This window comes from Haemaphysalis longicornis, unplaced genomic scaffold, assembly GCF_048455015.1.
Source record: "Haemaphysalis longicornis isolate Haplotype H1 unplaced genomic scaffold, Haemaphysalis longicornis Haplotype H1 scaffold_3, whole genome shotgun sequence".
Taxonomy (NCBI): domain Eukaryota; kingdom Metazoa; phylum Arthropoda; class Arachnida; order Ixodida; family Ixodidae; genus Haemaphysalis; species Haemaphysalis longicornis.
The window spans coordinates 72,684,773-72,701,682 of NW_027526335.1; the positions used below are offsets into that span (position 1 = coordinate 72,684,773).

The following is a 16,910-nucleotide window of genomic DNA, read 5'->3' on the forward strand; positions in this document are numbered from 1 at the left end:
TGACGATATTTCGAAGAAGCATATAGTCGCGGACGCGGATTATACTCTAAGCCCGTCTCCGCGCTGCTCGCAGAGGATATATGTAGCGGATGAATATTTGCTGGCGCTCACCTCACGACAAGACGACTCTGTCGTGTGCTGATTCCCGAGTAAAATTATGCATTGTCCATCGTACTTTTGTTGAATATTCCCGAAATTAACACAGACTGGCTTGTAAATGGTGGTGATCAATATCTGAGGTATAATATTGGCAAACGTAACTGGTGTGCTGTCAGGTATGAGTGCTCCGCTGATTATGTAAGCGCACAAAACAGATTTAGATTGTAGTGTATAGCCGTAGCATGAACATCTGAGGAACCGGTGGTTACAGAGACACGGCTAGTAAATTCAGGTCAGTGTAACTACAATCGGCTCCATCATACGCCGGTTCCGCGACGCTGGCCTGTGTCACACACCTGGCGCTTATACAGACCGAAAATACCACACTAAGATCGCGTCGGAAACATTTATACTCTCGTAAACACACCCCATTTGCGAACAGAGTGACTGCTCCACACAAACATGAATTTCAAACGCCCATAAACGATAAATCTCAGTCGTGAACGTGCCGCAAAAGCAGCGGCGGCACTGGGGAGCGGGGCGCGGACTCCCGCGCCTGCTTTCGAAACGGGCCGCTAGGGGGATTTCAGTGGCGCCCCTACAGGCCGCGCTCGAGGCGTATTCGCCGCGAGCTCGACATGTAGGTGGCGACAGCGTCGCGCTGCTAGTGTGGATGCTCCGCTGAGCGGCCCGTAAGAATGCACACTGTGGGTGCGCTTCGTGCCTTTTTCCCGCCGTATGTGCGCACGAAAGGTGCAAACAAGAGTTGTATGCCGTAGTTCGGTTCCTCAACGTTCAATGTATAGCATGGAAGCGGCAGTCAGTCTTCATTACTACGCCAAAAAAAGCGACGACTCATCGGGAATCTCAGAATGGCCGTAATTGTGACAATGAACTTGTACGCTGTGGCTCGTAGCAAGCTCGATCTTGCAAGACTATGGCTTTGAGCCTTCAATAAAAGCATAAATAGAAACAAATCAGAAAGCCTCGATCTCTGAAATTCAGTTTACAACGGCAATCTCAATCGCTTTCACTGGTAGCATGACGCATTCTTGCATTGTGGGATGCCCTGAAATGGTAACACCACCTACCTTCCCCGACATTCTTTCTAAGAGCTTACGTAATTTTTGTGTGTTCAAACGGCAACATAAAATTACTGAATTTTGATCAGCGCAGATATAAATGTAACCGCTCTAACGGGTCTTTTAAATGAAATTTTAACGACTCTGAAGGAAGGTTTGATGAACAACGGTTTCGGATAACTTATTTACGGCTTTCGTCGGAAGTGAACTTGCGAATTAAATTGTCAACGCACGCAGTACAATCAACATCTCACGTTTAGCTAGGTTTTCGCAAAGTGACAAGCAGGTTTACAGTGTACAAACCAAGCTTCTGGGACCCCACAGTGAGCACAAATTTTCTGTTACGGCTGCTCTGTTGACCATTTGCGTTCCTTTTAAAATCTAACAGGTGCCTGGAACAGCGAGATGTGTTTGCATTCTTGCGTATAAGGTCGCTTACGAGCCCTAAAGATGGCAATAAAGGAAGTTACGCTGTTGCAGATGTAGTAAAACATTTCGTTTTTATTTCTCGTTGCGAATCAGCGCAACGGGTTCCCGGTAACTACTTTGTTTTGTAAACTGAATAACGCCTTTGTCTTGGCATTCAATTCTTGAGGATTGGTTAAAAAATGAAATTCTGTGTGCATTTAGTCTTTTTTCGGGAAGGGGGGGGGTCCTGCCAACGTTGCAAGAGCAGCGAGAAGAGAACGCATGTAACGCGAAAATCCAAACTATGGTTATCAGTATTACTTACAACAGACAACCGAAACTACACTAGGCGTCGTGTTCTGTAGCGGTGAAAAAGCAGTACGTATTTTCAAAACTGATTAACCCCCCTTTGGTCCGGGATTGTCCAGGAATTGTGGCTCGCCTTTTTCAAAATTGTATGGAAAGCAAGCAATGTGGGAAACAATAAAAAAAAAACAGCGAGTCATGGCACACACCCCTCACACATGTGGGCAACAACGTGCATTATATTACGCGTTTTCTCCTCTTTCTTTAAACTTAGGTCCACCTTAAGAGGTTAAGAAGGGACCATAGTCGGCATTTGGTTATGCTGAGTGAGACACGTTTCTCGACAAGGTGATTCATGTCGGATTTGAAAATGATATATAATGCTACACGAAATGCCACATGACAGACGCAAACTCACAACTGCTTAATTTTACTGAAAAATCCCCCTAAATACTCTTGCGCATCCATAGAAACGTATTTTAAATAATACGTAAAATTAGCAACTCGATACAGTTGAATAAATGTTTATTCCTCCTCCTCAGTATAAACAACGACTGTCCAAAAATGGTATTTATTTTAGAAAAGGTACGGGAAGGACACGATCACACAGGCGCTTGCGGGTGTAAAATACGTGGCCGGTAATGTATGGGCGATAGCGCACGGGTCGTGTGCAGTGTAAATGTTTTTGTTTGTTTCTTCTTTCTACCAGGACACAGCGCAATTTTACAAGGGTGTGGAATTTGCACGCGTATGCACAGGTCTTGTCGCTTCTTACCCGTTTCGCGTACTAAACTTTTATCCTTTAAATAATCACCACGCCACCTTCAAAAAGCACCCTTCGACGTTCCCGAAACGGCAGACGACTGCACTCAACAATAAGAAAATTGCGATGTGTGGAAGCAATGTTTATAACACGTTTCACACTCAAGCGGTGACCAGGGCGAAGATGTTTCGTGGAATTAAACCAGCGCATTAACCCGCAACGGCCGCTGATTATTGCGTTTCTACGGGAAATGCGCAAGCAGAGGTAACTATGTCATTGCTTACTTTCAAACGAGCACACATATTGGTTGTTTTGTCATGTGCAGCACGCGTCTTGCGCCGCACGTAACGTGAAAAAGCAGACGACGCGAGAGCGCTATCCACACTAGGAGCGGTTCCTCCCGCCGCCGCCAGGGGCCGACTCTGTTCGCGCTCGGGGCGCCATTTTCCTTGCTAGAGGTGGGCGCCGCCATTTGCTTTTTCTGACCAGACGCTAGCGCCGTCTATGAAACGACCGCCGAAACCTCCGCGCTGGGTGCGCCGTTCTTTGCGTGCGTCTGCTCGGTATCCGTGCATTACCGAGTGAACCGTAGTGGTTTGGCGTTAAGTTAGCGGTTGCAGTGCTTGTTTGTGTGTGTTCTGCTTTGTTTTCATCATCTGCGGACGGATTTTAGGTCCTAATTTGCTGCCACAGCGGGAAATTCCGCCCCCGGCTGTTGCGAGCAGCAGTAGCAGTGTGGTGGTGGTGCCGGTGGTGCTCCGCAGTTCCGCGATGCAAACGTACCGGTATGGCACCGACTGACATAGAAATCGATATCGGGGAGTAAGTACGTATTTTAAATGCCACCGTGCTTGTTATGTTCACCGATTAGTCATGTTTACGGAAGCGCGGACATCGAATGCGGAGCGCGCACAGCATATGTGGGTCACAGTGATCCGTGCTCGCGATGGACTTTCGACCAGGTGATTGCTACGCTGTTGACATTGCAATGCAATATAATCTTTCTTAACTAGACTTATGACGGTTACTGACGAAACGAAATTACCCGGGCGGAAAAATAACACGACCGCACAACCAGTCAAATTACTATTCGAAGGTTGAGCAAAAGGGTTGACGTTCGGGCGAGTTGATATTGGTTGATCATGATCGTGATCATGATTGACCTAACTCTGCGCAGCGCATGTGGCCTGTCGCTCGGAGCCCACCTTTGTGAAACCGCTGCTTGCACCACAAATGCTTTACGCGACCAGCAGTAACTGTTTTGTAATTGTAATACTTAGATAGCGTGGCAACGCAAAAGGATTAGAAGCTTTCCCTTTGACGCGCGCGTTGTGAACAGGTTGAGCTATTTTCCAAATGCAGCGTTCACGCGTATCTCGAGCTGCGTTTCCACATTTGGCTGCCTGCTTATACTGCTATCGACCAGCAGTGTGCGATGGAGAAAGTTATCCTTTCATATCGTTTGGCAGTGTAATGCGTTGGCCTGAAAAAAAGTAAACAAAACGCCGTGATTTCAAATGTTAGATTAGATGAAAAGGGGATTGTTTAATGCCAATCGGCTGTAATGACCAAACAATATATGGTATTTTAAATTGACTACAAAGAACCAGAAGTTATTGTAATGTTCTATTGTATCGGCGCTCGTGAAAGATCCCCATGTCGTCAAAATTAACCCGGAGCTCTCCACTACGGCGGGCCTCATCACCCATTAAGCGTCAGGGCGTTAAACACCATAATGAATCAATTAATAAATCAACCAATCAATCAATGCTGTATTGTAAAGGATAAAGTTGCTTCTAGCATTTCAGGGGGTTCCGTTCCCTGTCGCAGCTTTGCGTGTGATAAATGGATTTTGCTCCGTCTGCTTTGCCGTCCAAGTGCACCCAACAAACCCTGGAGTTGGTCGTTGTTGCGATTTATCAACGGCATCCACCAATATCTCAACTCTGTGTGTGTTGGGAAGCGATGCAGCAAAAACACGCCGCAACCGCACTGCATTTTCTCCAGGCAGTGCCGTGCACATGCGTGCTGTCAGCGACTGTTTCTCGCTTTCTCTGGTTGTTCAATAACCCATCACCGCGCATTGCTGACCAAGCGACGTTTGCGCCTTGAACGGCATCGCAGCATTGGCTAAAACAGTTGAAAGTTCCGCAAAAAATAAGCACGCGGTGCGAAATACCCCTGAACTACGCAGCGGAGCACACCGCGCCGAGCGATGTTAGCAGCCCAGCGCGCACAGGCAACACTGGTCGGCCGCCGAGAGAACTGGTTTGAGAGTATTTTCCTCCTTTCCCGGCTGCTTATGGAAAATGGTGTATAAATGCGTAGAATTCTTTGCCGAGTACCCCCAGTGGCGAACCGGGGTAACGTGGTCGAAGTGGACCGTGGGTGGTGTCGTGCCGGGGCAGTCATGATGGCGAAGTTGAAGGAGAAGAAAACTTTATGTACAAGTATTTACATCTCGATCTCAGAGAACAGGCAGTGCGCCCGGCCCTGCGCGAGAGAGATTAAATAGGCACGTTGGGTGCGTTCCCTTTCATCCTTTCTCTCGGCTGATGTCAGGACGCACCAATCACAAAATGGACCTTTTTCCAATAGCGATCTGCGCATGCGCGGGCTGCCGGTCCGCCATTCTTGCACTCGCCTCGGGCGAAATAAAAAAAAGGGGGCCCCCTGAGCTTGCTGCTTGGGGAGCGGCTATGTCTGCCAGGGCTGCACGTATTTATTTCCTCTTTTCGGGCATCATACGGTGGGCAACACTAAACTCGGCAGCACAAAACTCAGCGACATAACTCAGCGAGGAGTGATGACACATGCATTATCAAATCGTAATTAAGCGCTCAGGTTGTACTGCTGAGCACGAGGACGCGGGTGCGATTTCCGGCCGCGGAGGCCGCTTTTCTGATGGAGGCGAAAAGCAAGAACGCCCGTGGATCACGAGATTTTGGGGCACGTTAAAGATCCCCAGCTGGTGAAAATTAACCCGGAGCCCTCCACTACGGTGCACCTCATCGCCTGCGTAGCGTCGGCACGTTCTACCATACAATCAATCAATCAATCAATCAATCAATCAATCAATCAATCAATCAATCAATCAATCAATCAATCAATCAATCAATCAATCAATCAATCAATCAATCAATCAACGCTCAGGTGCCCCCGTAGATTTTTCTAGCCATTTAACTTGCTCAGGGGCAAAGTTTGCGAAGGGTACATTGGGAAAAAAGGATGCAGCACCATTGCGCATCGAAACATTCACTTGTGGACATTGTTCTTGCTCCGATGCCGTGCTTATAAGTGGCAGTAATAAGCTTCAATATTCAGCACCGGCATATTTAAAATTTTCAGCGTGAAAAAAAGCGTGGCAACGTACTTTGTAGTTGCGGTGTGCCAGGCAACAGAAATGAGTGCATTAGCCACTATGTCCACAGGAATGATGTCGGCAATGGTGTTCTCCTCTCTAATGAATGATCTCAGCTGCCCCAGACCGCACTGCGAAAAAAAAAAAAAAAAAGGTCGAATAAGTTCTTTAGCGCCTTCTTCAAGAACACACAGCGTATGGTTTCAGTAAACCAAAGCTCCGCGAGTTATGATTAACAGGGATGCAAATCGTTTTGTGAGAACTTACCAATACTACGATGCCGGTTAATGCGTTATAGTTGTCAATCCAACCCTGAAAATAAACATCGAAGGTATGGGTTATGTTCAGAGCACAGCTAGGTTTTAAAGGACACTGAAATGCAGACAGAATTTGTAGGTACCCAACTTTCTACCTGCACACCTGTTGCTGCACCTGGTGCTTACTCAACTACGTACTGCGTCATGTGACGTCATACAGAGGAGCAGTCCATATTTAATGTGGGTTTTTCGGCAATATTTCTCTCCCATTGATATTTGGCGGTGTTGGGTGATTACGGAAGACGAAGAAAACAGAGGTAATGATATATACAGAAGACCAGCGCGAATTATCGACTTCCTTATTTTCAACACGCCCATTGTGATCGTTCTTACGTTCAGTTAAACATGCCAATATTTGCAGGTCCCCACAAATCGGCATCTGTAGCACTCGGAGTTCTGTGTGAAATTACAAATAATTGGGGACTTTTGTCAAGTGAGGGTGGGGGGGGGGGGGGGGGGGGAGGGCTTTTGTGAAGTTATGACTCTTTGGAACGCTTAAAAATTAATACAGAACTCTTGAAATACATACAAACAAATGAAACCTCACTTCAAATTTCATTAACGTACGTTTATATTACGCTTAACTGTTTATATTAACTGTTTGTATTACGCCACGTCTTCTCAGCCAATAACAGAGAGGGCGTGACATACAAGTCATAGTGTTGTTGTATGGCAAATACAGGCCTACGCTGTCACGTCCGCTCCATTTAGTCTAGTTTTTCATAGCCGGCCAAGAATTATGCGCTTTCGGTAGAGATAAATAAGGTAAACTTCAGAACTGGTGCCAGTAAACCTCATGAAACGTCAAAACAACGAAACCACACACAACCACTTTGTCAACCGGAAGCATGTGTCCAAAACTGAAAGCCAATCAGAAGAGATTTCGGACGAATTCACAGGTCACGGTGAATTTACTGCGTCGAGAATAGGGCCCCCATTCCATAGCGGGTGGACGGCCCAGGTATACAGGCTATCCATAGCAGAGAAACGGATTCGGACCCCTACCCCACCCAATTAGCTACAGCGCATAGCAGACGTTATCATGATTCCCCGCATTGTTCTTGGTTGGTATTGGTGTTGGCATTGATGGTCTGTGTAGCTGAAAACTGCATTTATGAATGGCTCACCCTGTATCAACAAAACAACTTGTGTGTACAATGTTTCAGGCGATGCTCTTTTATTTGGGCCGGAAACACGCCCATGACCAATTTCAGTTGTCGGTCATTCGCTCCCAGCTCTTTTCAGCCGTATCTCATATGGCAGGACAGTGCCAGGGACAGTGCTTACTATTTGCTTACAGTACGCATACAAGGCATTTGGGCCTGAGGGCAGCCTTGATCGTACTGCCAGCAGCTGTCTGTTAATAGAATACTGGTTTCTGTTCCCCGAATTTCAGTGGCCTTTCTTCTGTGAGCAAGTATGACGGATTAGGGATTATGCCTTCTGTTATTCGAAGTACCGTTAAAATTTCTGTGTGCTCGTGGTTCAGCTTTTTTCGCTGTGTGTACGGGTCGCAGGTGTTTGGCCAAGCGATCGACAGCCACTAACCCGGAAGATCTGTACCGACTGGAAGAAAACCTGTTGTGCGGATGTTCATTGATGTAGCCAGTATGTGTAGGGCTGCGTTCGGGTGATGCGTCGTCCCTGTAGGCCCTAACGGCTCCTTGCCTGTCATTCAGGGTACTTACCCTGTCTGGTCTGTTATTTCTAGTTGTGGTGTTTGCTATCGCTTGTACCGCAAGCGCTGTGGCCGATGGATCATCTTTACACGTTAGGGCTTCTTCTACGCCTTAGCCATCTGGCACGAAGTATATACAGGCAAAACGTTGTGAAACTACTACCTCTGGTACACGGTTAATCCATGTCAACATTATATAGCTTATGAGTCGCATTGTGCACACTTAACAAAAAATAGTACACAAGCACGGAAACGTAAATAACAGCACTTTAAATTAAACAATTACGTTGCTTCATAGTTTTTACAAAGTTTTTTTTTTTTACGATTGGCTTTGCTTTTATGAGCGGCAGCTTTTTCCACGTGCTCTCTCCATTTTGTCGTCCCGGGATATTTTATTGCTCGCTCGGTCGACAGAAAGACACGGGTAAAAAGAGCGCCCCGAAAATTTTGCCTACACTTCCTATCGATTTCTCGCGCAATAAAAAAATGTTGATATCCTCTGCAACCGAAGGCACAAATGTATACGCACCATGAGTGTGCATGTAGTCTTACCGGGAAGGGCTCTTTCCAAGACGATGTCACAATGGAAGGCCGGACTATGGCGACTGGGAGCGTTCCTCGTTCATGAAGTACTAGCGATTCAGCTAGACCCTTCGTTAGCGTGTAAGTATTTGGATAGGTCCCGAGGAGTAATTCGCTGATCGCGTCCATCATCTTGTCATCCATCCACCTGCAAAGAAGCTCTGATGACACAACGAGACTATTTTTTGCGATTGGTAGAGAGTACTTCTGAGCTAACAGCCTTAGTTTAAAGTTGACCTTTCTTTTTACTCCTGAAATAAGTCGCCTTCAAACAACTATGCCCTACGAGTGATAAACGGCTGATGAGCTCTCAATGGCAAAAGTGCAGCATCGAGGCGTACTTACTCTGCAGCTTCGATTATTTTGGAGGGATCGACCCGCGGGGGATACACCACTTCATCCACTTCAGTCTTGTCGCAGTTGCTGTATGCTGTCGATACATGCACAAGAGCCTGGGGATGAAAGAGTGGGATTAGAGAATCATGGGAGTCGTGTATACCAGAGTAGCAAAGTTGTAATAGCACAACTCTTTATTGTTGTGAGCACCAAATTAAAAACAAAATGAGAGGATGCGCGGAAATTTTAAGCTTCGATATTGAAATTTAACTCCAGTGTAATTACGCTTTCAGTGTTCGTTGCACAGGTTTTTACAGATCACCCAACAAAGAAGCACTGACCTTCAGGACGAACTTGGCCGAACCCAAAAACGTTTCTCGCCCGTCCTTCACACATTAGGTGAACCGTGCCGTATGTTCTAACCATTTCAGCGGTCGAGTTTACTCGCTTTAGCAGCGGCATTAATCTGTCGCTCTTTTTGCTGTTCACGGGTATGCGAATTTTGTTGCCGTCATTCCTAATCCACCGCCTTTGGCGCCTACTCGGTGCTGCACTCGCCTCGCACTATTTGGCTCTGAATGCAGGCGGTGAACAGCCGCTGCCTGGTGCGCGAAGACAGCGCCGCCGCCGCCAGCTCGTCTTGACGTCACCGACCCGGCGCACGTCATTCCGTTCTCTGTTCTAGTCCTCGATGTCCACGGATCGACGGAGTAAATGTGTGCCGACATGGCCCATCTATCGGTCACGCAATAAAAACAAAGAGCTTTGGCGCCCGTAAAGGGCGATGTATAGAACCCGTGTGTACTGGGTAGCGTCCGTATTCATGGTACGCGTTAGACTTGTCGCTCGCACTCTGGGAAGAGAGTTTTGGCGTATCGGCTACCGTACGCTACGCTACCGGCGTCGGGTACCGGGACCCGAGTAGGCATATGCGCATTCGTTCTGGTGCCCTCCTCTAAGTGCCCCCGCGCGCATGCGCATTCGGGTCCCGGTACCTGTCGCCGGTAGCGTAGCGTACGGTAACCGATATGCCAAAACTCTCTCCACGCTGCCTTGCCACCTGCTCTTTCTGACTGCAGAGCGAGCGAACGGGTTCTCCCCTTCTCCTTCTCTGCAAAGGGTTCTTGCTTTTCCAAAGTAAGCAACAGTTGCGTACCCTTGTTGCTTACCGAAGTAAGCAACAGTTGGTGACGAGCGTGTGCTTATGCTCGTCCCAGATTACGTCGCTTAAGTGTAGGCACTCATGATTCCACCAGAAACGTAAGGTAAGAAACATTTTTTTTTTTAGCAGCCAAGGGAGCTGGAAAGGGACGTGGTCAGCCTCCTACGTCCAGGAGGCCGCGAGCCTGCGCCGAATCCAGGGCTCGTTGCACCAGGGCGATTTGATGCTCCGGCGCCGAGCTGGTCAGCGCAGATTCCCACTGCTCAAGGGAGGGGGAGTGAATGAGTTGGGGGTGGTGGGGACATGAATACGCAAGGTGGTAGGTTGTGAGAGGGGTGTCACATTGTGGGCAGTTGTGTGGAAAACTGGACGGAGATATGTGGGAGAGGATAGTGTGGTTGTAGAAGGTTTCCGTTTGTAGACGCCGATATATGTGAGCTTGGTGGTTGGAGAGACTGTGGTGTGGATGAGGGTATGTTCTTCTGGTGTGTGTGTAGGGAGCTGTAGGTAGAGTCCAGCGGAGTTAGGATTTGATGGTCAGAGATTAGGCGCCCGGCGGTGTCGGTCCTTGCGGTTGGGAGTGCCCGGGTAAGGAGATCGCGGGCTGCGGCATGAGCCGCCTCATTCCCTGCAAGGCCAGCATGGCCTGGGGTCCAGACGATCGAAATGTCAATGTCCTCGGGAAGATGTTGGAGCACAGGGAGGGCCTGGGGTGGTGCAAGGCCACCTTGATACAGCCGACAGGCTTGTTGGGAGTCCGTAATGATGGTCAAGTATGGTTGATGCTGGTGTGTGGTAGTTGCATATGGGCGATGGCGAGCGCTTCGGCTGAAGTGACCGGCAGATTTCGATAGGTGACGGCTGTGGCCAGATGTTCGTTCGAGTCCACAGTAACTAGGGTGGTGCGCGTGTTGGCGGGAGTTATAGCAATATCCGTATATTGTGTTTTGGAGTCGGCGCCGTACCATTTATCGAGCATCTTCACCCGGGCTTCGCGACGTCCTCGATTGAAGGATGAGTGCATGTGTTTGGATACCGGGCTAACCTTCAGGCTTTGACGAATGGATAGGGAATGCGTTGGAGTTCGTGTTGAGGGGAGGGGGTGGGCCGGCCAATGTTCTGGAGAACGCGTCTACATGAGGGAGTGAGGGCGATGCGATGGAGGTGGGACGTCCGCTGTGCTTCTAGTAGTTCGCTGAGCGTGTTGTGCAGGCCGAGGTGAAGCAGACGCTCATTGGAAGTATAAGTTGGGAGTCCAAGGGCAGCTTTGTACGTTTTCCGGATTAGAGCATCCAGCTTGTTGGCTTCCTGTGGTTTTAGGTTGACAAAAGGAGTTCCGTAGGTTATGCGGCTGACCAGCAGTGCTTGGACCAGGCGGCAGGTGTCTTGTTCTTTGAGGCCGTGAGTGGATCCCCTTATTCGTCGTATTAGGTGAGTGAGCTGTGTGACCGTTTTCTGTAGCTGATGCAGGAGGATGGCGCCGGAACCATCGTAGTGGATAGGCACACCCAGTATACGGAGAGTGGGGACTTGGGGAATGGGAGAGCCCTGGATGGTTACACCAGCCAGGCAAATGATGAGTTGGACCAGAGACGTAACAATCTTTGCTATAGCGACGCGCAGTTTACTCTACGGGCTCGAGCGTGAAGCGGCTAGTACCAAGGAGAGTTAACGAGTGAAAAATAATGGAGACGCTGTTGCTACCATACAAGGCATTGTCGAGAATGCCCGATCATGCAATAACTCTGACATGTTCCATCAGCTGCTGCAATTTCTAACTACCCATTTTTATTGCCATAGAATAAGGCTTTCTGGCATTTGAATTCTTCTGTTATTGCTACGATGAGTAGTCATTCCTTGCAAGCCAAAGTTTCTAACAGAACAAGCAAAGTTATTCCAGCTTACCGTTTTATTTCAGCTGGTATGTTTCTTTATGAGGTCACTACCGATAAGTAAGCACTAAAGCAGTGCCCTCACATTCACAACTCAAATTGCTAGAAAAAATTGTCTCGCAATTAGATAATTTTAAAGGATTTATACCGTATGGTAATCTTGCACGAATTAGAAAAAATCGTAAAATTAAAACGAAAAACAGCTGCTGTGTGTCAACCGGTGAAAATAACTGCACACAAAGCGTCAATGCAGGAATGTAGCACCTTCAGAGACGGCGTAAAACTTACGCGTAGGTTTGGCATTCTTTTACATAGGTCCACAACTCTCCGTGTTCCCAGAACATTGAGCTCAACTGCCCGCCTGAAAGAAAACAGCAAGCTGCAAAATTTTGCCAACAAAGCAAGCCAGTAGTCTTGCATAAAAAAATATCAGTAATAGGAGCATAAAACAGTACCAAGATATATAATCACCGCATCCGGTTGAAAAAAATTAATGGCTGGCAATATTTTCGCCCCAACGGATTAACATGGTATCACATATTACGTACTACTTTCTTCACCACGCAGAATTCGCGTTAGTTTCACGTGTGAGAGAGATTATTTACAGCTCCGTTTATGTTCATTAACTGTATTCACACACTCTCCCCACAAATATTAATCTGCCGATTGTAACAATACACTGAAAACCTCACTGATATTTGAAGCTGTAGTGCTCATGCTTGGGAGGTACTTCTTCGACTCCAACTATGAAATTTTCCTGTACACAAGACTGTAGAACGTGCTATGCTGGTGTTTCCGCATACTTACTTGAGGGGCTCATTGAAATTGACAGTTGCAGCTGAGTGGAAGACGATGGATACCTTTGCCTCTAACGTGGCCTGGTCGGTCGCAGTTAATCCGAGGTTATGCTCGGCGAGCTCTCCGGACACCGCCTTCACTTTGCGCAGAGCGTTCGGCTGCTCTTGGTTGAGGCGCTCAAACACCTGTGCGAGTAAAATTGGCGATAAGTGGACTTTTTTTATATGCCAATACGCATGCCTCCCCGGTATAAATGTAGGAAAGAAGGAAAGTATAGGGCCAATGCGTACTATGAAGTTGGTTCGGACGTCGTTAGCGTCTTGTATGCCTTGTAAGTTGGCAACATTGTGCGAGTTTGGAACTCGCATGAAACAGATAGAATAGGACCCCAAGGTAAATATAAATGGTAGCGAAGCTTCGGGCGAAAAGCGGTTCAGAACCTATTGACAGCGACATCAGCATGGTGGCTTATGGGACTCGGGAGTGGCGAATGAAGCGCGACTAGGTGAGGAGGGAACAAACACTATTAACAAAAAACCAAGTTTTGCTCAACAATAAAACAACATTTATATTTTACGAACCATATTTATTTTTGAATCACATTTATTTAGGCACATTGTGTAAATAGTTTACGTAAATGCTGTTCATTCTCAAAAACCTTTTTGTAGCGCCCTCTGAAGAATGGCACATGTCATTGCTCTGTGATTCAGCCCTTGTAGTGTTCGGAAAGGCGCTCCTAAAGTTCGTCTGCTAGGAAACGCCCCTCGTGTGTTTTGGTGGTGCGCATTTGCATTCGTTTTTACTTGTTAATTTGGTGTGCACTTAATTTTTGCTGTGCTTGGAGTTGCGAGGTGCGTTGTATCGTCGGTGAACACGTTTAGTACCGTGCCCGGAGGGCACGGTGAACTACGGGACGATGCTGCCAACGGTTGGAGCGCAGCGGTTTCCTCGGTACCTACGGAAACGATGTGCTGTACAAGTTTTCAACAGCAACTCCCGTAAGCCTGGCGTTTTACTGCACCATTTTCCTCTCATTTCCACAGGTAACGCGAAACTATAGTACTGTTATACGTGCACGGGGGTTGTGTAAGGGGACGTGGTGGTGCTTCGAAAAAAACTGGCTCTAAAGCTTTGTTATGTCACAGTTATCTCTTGATTTCACCTCAGGCTGGCTCGGAGCAAGTGGTGTCGATTACTCTAGGGGTTCTCAGCGTAGTACGACTCGAATTTAAACGACTCGCTTTAATTGTTTATGTCAGTGTCTTCTCTTTTGCACTACAACGCTTGTAGTGCTCGTTCCTTTCCGCACTTGTATGCGCAAGCATAATTCCCATCGCAGTACTGTGTTGTGCTGCTCCATGCTGCGCTGCTGCGAGATCTTTCCTGGTACGTGCTTTGCGCACTGCCGTCGCTTTCGTTTGCATTGATCCATTTTTCCTCTTTTTACTTATCTGTTGCGACACTTGCCTAATAATGCAACCAGGAAATTGCAGGCGTGAATGCTGAGTGAACTTCTGTAGAAACCCATGTCTACTTGATAAGACGCTGGGACAGCTGCGGTGTGCTCGCTTCACTTTCGTGAATCGGCATTCCTGCGGCCCGGTTTTCTGCGTCAAGATGCAGTGCCTAGTTCTTTTCTCTTGTTTCGAAGTAGTAGTTGTGTTGACGCTTTCATTGCTCAAAATGCTGTGTATTACGGGGAAAGTCAATTTTTCGGCGCGCAAGGAAAATCATAATGCATGTAGTGCCCACGAACATTTTGTATTTATTGTATACGTGCTGATTTTGTCCAGTGTGGTAAAGTTGTTTTATGTTTGTTCTGGAATAAAATTTAAATGTCTTGATTATAGCATGACTATGCGTTATTTCTTCTCTTAGAACAGAAAGAAGTACACAAACTGAGCAAGCATTATATAACCTTCATCTATACTTAAGGCACGCACGCAACATGCGTATGTGCGACGCAATTAAACCCAGCAGTGGCGTTGGTAGAAATTTGTATCGGGTTAAGGAGTGGGCACGTTTTTTTATATGAAAGGGGGCCGGGGACAGTGGTCAAGTGTCATTTTGTGCTCTGTATCCCAAGGCAGAAAAAAAAAAATTCTGGTCGGGGGTACGTGCCCGGTTCGCGGTTTGCAGCCCACTGCAATCAAAATAAACAACTGATTGCTTTTATACAGCAGTGGAAGGCATGAATACAGAATAAAGCTTCAGAGAAAATGCAAGATGTTTTTTTATAAACACCGAGGCGAATCATACGACAGTATGCTAAAGTACGTTTCTCTAGTCACGAGTCTATACTTCAGTCTTACGAGTCTGTAGTTCAGCAGGAGTTGACTTGAAGCACACACGCTAAGGGCTCGCCAACTTGCATCAGATGGCAATAACATGAGCCCTCAGCGATCAGAGGCCTGCTCAGGCTATTTTGAAGTCAAACCTTCCCGCTAATGCCACCAAAAAGACGTCACTTTTTGACCGGATCTTGCGTCACATCCTGTTTATTTTTTGTTCCACCGGAAGTGTTCCCTCCTCACACAGATGGCGCTAAGCCCCATGAGCAGCTTAAGAGCCGCCATTTTCTGAACATATGGGCACGAAACAAGAAATACCGGGGTAAATGTTGGTCAGTCAGCAGACTTCTGCGGGTATGTGTTATCACCTGTGTTAGGCTTAACAGGGCGATGGCACATACTCGTTAGGCTTTAACAGGGTAGGCATAACGAATAGCACATACCCTGTTAGGCTTAACGGGCCCTGATGTCGAGCGTAATGGCGTGCCTGTCAAGCACCGTCAAACTACATCAAGCTACTGGTACCGGTTAACGTCGCAAGACCTGGAAGCTTTACGTTAGACCTAATGTCAGGCAATCGCGTACCCGCGACCCCACTTCCTCCTTGGAACAAGCAATATAGCCGGTGACAGCTCAACTCTGCCGCGGCGTTTCTAACGTCAAAGGGATGTTGTGCTCATCCGCAACTAATGGCGTTTCGCTGTTTGCATGACGTCAGTGGGGTACGTTTGAAAGAGCTACTTCTAATATGGCCGCACTCGCTTGCCCACCGCCGTCGCGTCGTCAAGCGTCAACAACCTTGCTGAGAGCCAAAGCGCTGCACGCGATTTGTGTTACGAATGTGCTGTAGTGCATTAAGGAGGCGCTTTATCGTCGTTTGTTCTGTGTGCGTCTTCCTAGTCGTGATTTGTACATCAGGAAATTGCGGTTGTCTGTTTTTGTGCGCAACGTCGTCACCGATCGACAGAGAACATCGAGGCTGCATCTGTTGCTGTAATGAGTGTGGAAAGTGTGTCTGCGTAACGCAAGCTCTCTGAGGGAATAATATGAGTGGCTTTCTTTTACGACAGTAGCGGTGACCAGTTGCAAAGGGTCCTTTTTTCGTGCTGTGAACGTAGGCTAAGCCCGATGTTGAGCGCTAGGCCTATGCCCGTCTGGCAAGACGCTGTCCCGGATTGTGCTGGCGTGTGTGGCGTGTTGTTTTTGTCGCATGCGGCAGGCCGCTCGTACAGACGTCATTAAGTGTCTCATTATACTTTACTGAAAACAGCAGAAGGGACCGTTCCTTACTTATTCGCATCGGCTGCGTATGTTGTTCTGGCAGGTCGTGGTACGACCGGGGCAGCGACGTAGTTTTTTAGATGCGAAGCATCTCATGCTTGGAGCTGTGTCCCTCCCTCCCTCCCTTGTCCGCCGTCCGCACTCCACTGCGCATGCGCGTCTCTTCAGCCCCGTCAGCGTTTGGGCTGACGTCAGCGCAGTCCACTGTAAAAAGAAATAGTTAGGCGGTGCCCGGTTTCGATCCCACGACTCTCTGGCCCGCAACGGGAGGTACGTCGCGTTCTTCCCACTGCGCTACAAACCGAGACGGGAGCATGTGCTACGAACGCGCCTTATGTCCTTTATTCATTCAAACTACGTCAAGAAGCTACTGATTCAACGAATGCACGCGAAGCTGAACGTCAACGGAACCGACGAACTGAAAACTAATCGGAACTTCAGTCGACCCCATGGCTGCTTTGCATACTACTCAGGGTTCCCCTACGGGAAGATGGTGTAATTTTTTTCCTGATGTAAGCATGTATGATTGCAGCATTATTGGAGAGACGTGAGAA

The 16,910-nt window shown here is 47.7% G+C and overlaps 1 protein-coding gene across 2 annotated transcripts in view; it reads right to left on the reverse strand.

Moving 5' to 3' along the window:
- LOC144174621 (fatty acyl-CoA reductase 1-like) overlaps nt 1-16,910 on the reverse strand; it is a 54,833-nt gene that overhangs the window by 22,708 nt on the left and 15,215 nt on the right. For both annotated transcript variants that reach the window (XM_077703397.1, XM_077703398.1), the window contains exons 4-9: nt 12,794-12,969; nt 12,275-12,347; nt 8,942-9,048; nt 8,567-8,744; nt 6,287-6,331; nt 6,032-6,150 (exon numbers count right to left, since the gene is read on the reverse strand). In XM_077703397.1, the coding sequence (XP_077559523.1) occupies nt 6,032-6,150; nt 6,287-6,331; nt 8,567-8,744; nt 8,942-9,048; nt 12,275-12,347; nt 12,794-12,969 (698 nt within the window). The remainder of the gene's footprint in view (nt 1-6,031; nt 6,151-6,286; nt 6,332-8,566; nt 8,745-8,941; nt 9,049-12,274; nt 12,348-12,793; nt 12,970-16,910) is intronic.